The following is a 7,652-nucleotide window of genomic DNA, read 5'->3' on the forward strand; positions in this document are numbered from 1 at the left end:
ATGGTTAGGCTGATGCAGCTCTGCTGTAGGGAGATCGTCTAGGTAGCTTCTCTGTGTGGTTAGAGCAAGAAACCATGGACAGGAACATCCATTATTTGTGCCAGAGTGGAAGGGATTTTAGCTTCTCATGTTGAAAGGAGGAAGCCAAAAGCCAGTCCCTCAGATCAAGGGCCGCTTCTCCCATGTCCTTTCAATTTCAAGTGATGTTTCGCTTAGGAAATGCCAAGTGAAATGCCCAAACTCTCTGGCAGTAAAATGTCCAAATCTTTTGACATCTTTCGTATGAGAACCACTCGGCATCTTTCTATGGGTAAAAGGCAAAAGGAAAAATGCTGCATTTATGGAGCATACAATAGTAAAGCAGGTTTTTTTTCTTTCCTCAGGATTTCATTGTGATGACGAGGTCTTTCTGCAGACACATTCGATAGGCATTTTGTCTCTATCAGAGCCTCTGCATCTGAAATGTTACCAAACTCTGACAATCTCTTCATCTGAACAAAGCAAAAATAGGCTGTATGTTGTCACCCTTATTTTCATCATATTATCAATATGAAGGGCTTGATTGACACAGGTCAGTGGAAAGGGGATTCAGAAGATGTCGGAGAATTTATTTTAGGCTCGGTTTTACAAAGAGAAAAGGGTATCTGTCTGGTCAGCCTGGAGTGAGCAAAATTTGAACTCATGGGGCCGTGAGCATCCACTTCTATAGGCCTCTGCCTTACAGGAGAGACACCTGGACCCAGTGTTCAACTGATTACAGGGCACAAATAATGAAAAATAGAATCAAGAGTTGCGGGTCATCCCCCCAGGATTCAGTCCAGGGCATCAAAAGGGGCCTGGGTCTGCCCCTGGTTGGGAGCTGCCCCCCGTGGTCCTGGCGTACACCTGCTGCAGCTCCTTTATTTTCATGTGATCTTGCTCCTGGGTTCCCATGTGGCCTTTGGTGGCCAGGCTGGCAGCCATCCTGCCTGTAGACAGTTGTGTTCCTCTGTTTAGTGCGGAGATCATGGACGTTGGAGGCATCCCCCCAAACCTGAATTGAGTCCGTGATCTCCGCACTAGACTAGGCAGGTGCCTGCTTTTTCCAGTCCATGGCAGGCTCCTGGGAGCTGGCAGACTTGTTCTGAGGAGCGGTAGAGGGTTGGCTGGCACTGGCTGCCTGGCTCATACTTGGGTCAATTGGGCACATACTTGGGACCACTTTAGCAACTGCTGGCTCTGGCCTGGCAGGCTTGGAGTCAGCATAGGCACTATGGCCAGAATCTATCCCTTTAAGGGCACCAGGGAGGGGGGAGGGAGAGGAGTTTTCTTCATTGTGCCCAGAGTGGCCACCAGGGCACCTGGGAAGGGCTGAAGGCCCCTTATTTTGAAATAAGCGTCTACACAGCACTTATTTTGAAAGAGCAATTTTGAAATTGGTGCTATTCCTCATGAAATGAGGTTTACCAATTTCAAACTAAGCCCTCCACTATTTCAATTTGATTTTGAAATGGCGGTCTGGCTGTGTAGACTGTGGTAAAGTTGTTTTGAAATAATGGCTATTATTTCAAAATCACTTTGCTGTGTAGACATACTCATAGGGTACCTCTAAACTACATGACTCCATCGACTGAGCCATGCAGATTTGTTTTTTTGGCAAAGGGAAATGAAGCCGCGATTTAAATGATCGCGGCTTCTTTTAAATTTACATGCTGCCACGCTGAGCCGACAAACAGCTGATCAGCTGTTTGTCGGCACAGCGCGCTAGTCTGGACGCTCCCCTGCCGACATCAAAGCCCTTTGTCGGCGGCCCCGGCAAACCTCATCCCATGAGGAATAACGGGGCTGCTGACAAAGGGCTTTGATGTCGGCAGGGGAGCGTCCAGACTAGCGCGCTGTGCCGACAAACAGCTGATCAGCTGTTTGTCGGCTCAGCGTGGCAGCCATGTAAATTTAAAAGAAGCCGCGATCATTTAAATCGCGGCTTCATATGCCTTTCCCTATATGTCTAATCTACATGGCTCCATCGACAGAGCCATGTAGTTGAGACACACCCATACAGAGCAGGGATTACAAAAAGAAGTACAAAAAATTCAGATCACTCCATTCTTTCCCTACATGATATTACAATATCTACTATAGAAATAAAAACAAAATAATAACCGTAAAAGTCTGAAATATTTCTACAATAATAACCATAAGATTCCATATCTATTTCTACGTACAAATAATTGGACAGAGTATACATCATAAAACTGTGAAGCAAACGCACACATGGGCTTTCAAAAGGATTTCAAACCAATCCCTCTTTGCTGTAGCGAGTGCACAAAATATACAAATCTTGACACCACAATAAACACCAACCCCTTTGCCCTGCCTTGCTTTCCCCACCATGCTGGTGTATGCATGGGGTGAAACTGAGAGCCCCTTAGCGGGTGCCGGGTCCTCAGTCCTGCACATGGCTTCTCTTCTGAACCAGGTCACCTTATTCTTTTCCCACTGTGCTCAGTGCTCTCCTCTCTCTGTCTCTCCAATGGCCAGTGACAGGCCCTCCCTTACAACCTGGCAATGCTGATAGATGGACTGAACTCTGACCGGTTGTGGGTTAGTTTGTACCATTGCCATTGGCACAAACGGGGAATGATTCAAATCCCAGCTGGGAACAGCTAAAGCCCAATAAACCTGTGAGTGTTTAAGGTGTCAAGACTCCCCATTGTTTGTGCAGACTCAGGCTAACACAGTGATGCCCCTGAGACTTGTTCCCACTCAAGTCACTTGGACTTTCCAAACTGATTCCAGCGGGAGCCAGATCATGCAGCGGGAGAACTATTGGTGGCTGACAGCAGCAAAGGAGCCCTGGGGATCCACACAAGGGCAGGGGTGGGGAACAATTAGAAAGGTCCTTTCCCTTTCTGGAATGTAGGGAAATCTCCATGCCCAGAAAGGGTCTCCCAGGCTGGCTGCTGAAGGGATTTAAACAGCCATCTCCATTGGGTTTCTGCTGGGGGCGTTTCTGTCTTCTCCACAATCTGCCTGCTCTTCAAAAACCCTCTGGAGTGCAAGTTTGAGAGACCCACGGAATCGCCGCTTCCTGTAGCTCCCGACTAGAAAATAGATGACTGGGTTGATGCTGCTGCTTGCACAGGCCAGCACATGTAATATCTCAGAGGGCACAGGTATGTGCAGGTAGGTGAGGAAAAACTCAACGCTCGGTGGGATAGTGAAGAGGAGGAAGAAGAGGACGGTGAGCAGGATGACAACATAGAGTTTGCCGGGCGGGCGCCGCTGGGAGCTTCGTTGCACCTTGATGAAGAGGATCAGACTGGACAGAACCATGACAGGGGAGAATATCAGGACATTCAGAGCATAGACGTACAGGAAAGAAGTGAAACGCTTTTCACTCTTGAGATCTAGACAAGAAATGGCCACAGGACAGCAGAGCAGGGAGGAGAGAGCCCAGAGCAGGGCAGACACGGTGGCAGACAGGTGCCTTGGCCTGTGGCATCGGTGCCAGATGGGGTAGAGGACGGACACGCACCTCTCCGTGCTGATGGCCGTTAGGAGATACAGGCTGGTGCTGTACGTCCACACACACAGCACTGCAAACAGGGATAATATGACATCAAACTTTGCATTGTCACAAAACAGATATTCAACCGTGTAAGCGGCAAGATAGGCAAGCGAGGAGAGGAGTAAGCCAGTGTCGGCGACGGCCAGGTTGAGGACGTAGACGGTGAAGGGGTTCCTCTTCATGTGGAAGCCCAGGAACCAGAGGACGATCCCGTTCCCCACCAGCCCCAATATACTGATGATCACAGCAATGCTGCTAAAGGTCACTTCAGGGGCATCAGACTCTGGGCATTCAGTGTCGTTATGTTCATATTTGTGATATGAGACAGATGCTGTTGGTGGCAGGGTCTCTCTGCTCAGTTCAGCCATCTTGGAACCACTGCTGGAGGATGCTGGTGTCCCCCGCTGTCCCTCTCTCACACACTCCTGTGCTGTTGGGAGAGAGCAGATGGGGAAATTGGTGACTGACCTCCCAGCTCTGTGTTTTCACTGCTTCTTCTAGCCCTTCCTCAGCCTCCTGCCCTGGACCAGCAGAACCCAGTGGCTTTGGAGATGCTGGGGACAGAGAAAGACATGGAGAAAGGCCCAGAGATGGGGAGCAGCCTGGAGTGACAGCAAGTGGCAGAGAGAAAATTAAACCCAGGGAGAAAGCTGGACAGACAGACAGACAAAGAGAGAGAAGCAGAAATGGGACAGGATGTTGGCTGGCCATGGATTGTCAGGAAACTGCATGCGGGGGAAGGAGGGAGAGACGAGAGTGGGAGAGAAAAAGAATAACCCTGTCTAATCAATCAGTGGTGACAATGAGCAGTGAATCCTTCCAGCCGTCCCTTACCTGCCTTCCTCCCAAACTGCGGGTATGTCTACACTACAAAGTTAATTCGAACTAACGAATTAACTTTCATACGCGCTACACTAGCGCTCCACTAGTTCAAACTTAATTCGAACTAGCGGAGCACTTAGTTCGAGCTAGGTAAACCTCATTTCACGAGGACTAACGCCTAGTTCGAACTTACTAGTTCGAACTAAGGGCTGTGTAGCCCTTTAGTTCATACTAGTGGGAGGCTAACCCTTCCCAGCTTGCCCTGCTGGCCACTCTGGGCAACACCAGGCAAACTCTACTGCCCCCCTCCCAGCCCCGGAGCCCTTAAAGGGCCACGGGCTGGCTACGGTGTTTGTGCCAGTTGCAAGGCTGCCAGCACCCTGCCAGCTGACCCTGCACCTGCCACCCCATGAGCCAGCCACCCGATGCCCCCCAGCCCTCCCCCTCTTCCCAGGAGGGAGCCCAGGGGCTGTGCGCCTGGGCCTTGCCCACCACGGAGCAGCAGCTGGGTGTCATGCAGGGGCCCTGGCCTTGCAGAGGGGGGCTCGGTTTCACCCACCTGGGCCCCAGGGAGAATTGACCGCTGCTCTTGTTTCACCACAGCCGCAGCACCTGGGCCTGCAGGGCGCACCACCCCGCCTGTAGCAGCCACCTGCACCCGGTCCAGCAGGAGAGCCAGGAACCAGGAGGAGTACCAGCGGCGGCACCTCTGCTTCCTGGATCACCAGCTCCGCACCCAGGACCAGTGGGTCCAGGAGGACCTTTGGCTGCGCCAGTGGAGCTTGGAGGCGCTGGAGGAGCAGGGCCGTGCCCTCAGAGGCCACCTCCAGAGCCTCCTCGACCAGTTCCCACTTCCTCCTGCTCCTGCTCCTGCTCCCCCTGCTCCTCCTGCTTCCCCTGTTCCCCGTGCTCCTCCTGCTTCCTCCGCAGCCCCCGTCCCTCCTGCCCCAACCTCCACACCCATTCCCCCCGAGACCCCCGCACCCACAGTGCTGCAAGACCGGAGAGGCAGCCGGACCCCCACCCCTGAGCTTTCCATTCCATTCCTCCCTTCTCTCCCCTTCCAGCTCCCTCCTCCCAGGTTTCCCCCTCCCCTCTCCCATCCTCACTCCTCCGTCCCCCCACCCCACTTATGTTAAATAAAACGAGAGGTTGTTTGCCAAAACAGGTGTCTTTATTTGACATTAGGAAGGGTGGTTAGGAAGGGGAAATGGGAAGGGGGGGATGGTGGAAGAAGGCCCCAGTAGGGCATGCAGGGAGAGTTCAGTCCTCCTCCTCCTCCTCCTCCACCAGGAAGCTCTCCCACAGGGTTTCCCGGATCCGGACGGCCCCCCCGGTGGGCTTCCCAGACAGCGGCAGTGCGGGGCTGAGCGTAGTGGCCAGCCATGCGGTCAGCCTCAGCCATCCAGGCTGGCAGGAAAGCCTCCCCCTTTCTCTCACACAAATTGTGCAGCACAGAACATGCTGCCACTACAGGAGGTATATTGTGCTCGGCGAGGTCCAGACGGGTTAGGAGGCATCGAAAGCGGGCTTTCAGTCACCCGAAGACCCCCTCCACCATGATGCGGGCCCTGGTCAGCCTGACATTGAAGGCCTGGTGGGAGGGATTGAGGTGCCCCGTCTAGGGCTTCATCAGCCACGGCTGTAGGGGGTAGGTGGCATCCCCCACCAGGCAGACGGGCATGTCCACGTCCCCGACCCTGATGTGGTAGTTGGGGAAGAAGGTCCCGGCCCGCAGCCTCTGACACACGGAGGAGTTGCGGTACACCCATGCGTCGTGTGCCTTGCCGCACCAGCCCACATTAATGTCCGTGAACTGTCCCTGGTGGTCACACACGGCCTGCAGGATCACGAAGAAGTACCCCTTGCGGTTGACGTACCGGGAGGCCTGGTGTTCCGGGGCACAGATGGGGATGTGCGTCCCGTCGATGGCCCCCCCCCCGCAGTTGGGGAAGCCCAGGGCACCGAAGCCCCGGATGATGGCGTCCAGGTCGGCGAGGCGGACCACCCTGCAGAGCAGCACCCAGTTGATGGCCCTGACCACCTGCGGAGAGACACAGCAAAGCGTGAATCAGTGGGACGCCCGGGTGGCTGGGAGTGCTCGTGCCCTGGCAGTGCCCCGCGCCCCACTGCCGGAAGCAACCCCCCCGGGCAGCGTGTAGTATGGCCGGGAGAGACCGGTGCGGGGCACTTTCGCCTCCTCCCTCCCTGGGGCAGCCCATCCCCTCCTTGCAGCCCCCCTCCTCCCCCGGTCCAGTGGTCGGCAAGTGCCGTACCTGCATGAGCACCGCTCCGACGGTGGATCTCCCCACGCCGAACTGGTTCCCGACGGATCGGTAGCTGTCCGGCGTGGAGAGCTTCCAGAGGGCGATGGCCACACGCTTCTGGAGGGGGATGGCGGGCCTCATGCGAGTGTCCCTTCTGCGCAGGATAGGGGCGAGCCACTCGCAGAGCTCCAGGAAGGTGTCCCTCCTCATCCTGAAGTTCTGGGTCCACTGTCGGTCTCCCCAGCGCTCCAGGACGATGTGGTCCCACCAGTCGCTACTGGTGTCCAGACGCCAGATGCGGCGGGGCACGCCGGCGTCCGGGCACCGCCGCGTCTCCTCCACGGCCCCCAGGGCGGCCAGGTGGAGAGGCAGGGGGCTGACGTGCACCAGGTGGTGCCAGGCAGCCTCCAGCCATTGCTGGCAGGCTTGCAGCAGCAAGTCCAGAAAGTGCACCAGAAGGTGCAGGGCAAACTCTGGCTCCATGTTGCCACCTGCAGCGGCGGCCCCAAAGGGAACCACTGACACAGACGGGCACAGAGACCAACGCTTTGCTGTCCCTCGGCGATGTTGGCAAGCAAGCAGGAAAAGCTGAGAACCGGCTGTCCAGGGGGGGGTTCCTTTAAGCACGAGCCTTAGATAGCCTCAGACAGCAGCCACACAAAGCAACTGCTGACCTGATGCCCTGCCAGAACCGGTTTCAGGTGCCCTTAAATGCCCCCCTGCGTACAATCAGTGTGGACGCGCTAGTTCGAATTAGCAAAACGCTAATTCGAACTAGTTTTTAGGTCTAGCTGCGTTAGTTCGAATTAGCTTAGTTCGAATTAACTAATTCAAACGAAGTTAGTTCGAATTAGCACTGCAGTGTAAACATACCCTGCGTGTTTACAGGAGCCGGGCTGGGCTGGATCCTCTTCAGAATCTCAGTATCTCATGGTCACTAACTGCAGTTCTCCAGGGAGGATCTTCTTGGGCACATTTTCCAAGCAATCGTCTGTTACCCAGGTGCAGAGGAT

The 7,652-nt window shown here is 54.7% G+C and overlaps 1 protein-coding gene across 1 annotated transcript; it reads right to left on the minus strand.

Moving 5' to 3' along the window:
* Positions 1-2,063: 2,063 nt before the first annotated feature.
* LOC102449958 (proto-oncogene Mas-like) lies at positions 2,064-4,291 on the minus strand. Its single transcript, XM_075926060.2, has one exon. The coding sequence runs from the start codon at positions 3,916-3,918 to the stop codon at positions 2,953-2,955; it is 966 nt and encodes a 321-aa protein (XP_075782175.1). The 5' UTR covers positions 3,919-4,291; the 3' UTR covers positions 2,064-2,952.
* Positions 4,292-7,652: the final 3,361 nt, after the last annotated feature.

Source organism: Pelodiscus sinensis, chromosome 5 (genome assembly GCF_052426305.1).
Source record: "Pelodiscus sinensis isolate ZL-2025 chromosome 5, ASM5242630v1, whole genome shotgun sequence".
Lineage (NCBI taxonomy): Eukaryota > Metazoa > Chordata > Testudines > Trionychidae > Pelodiscus > Pelodiscus sinensis.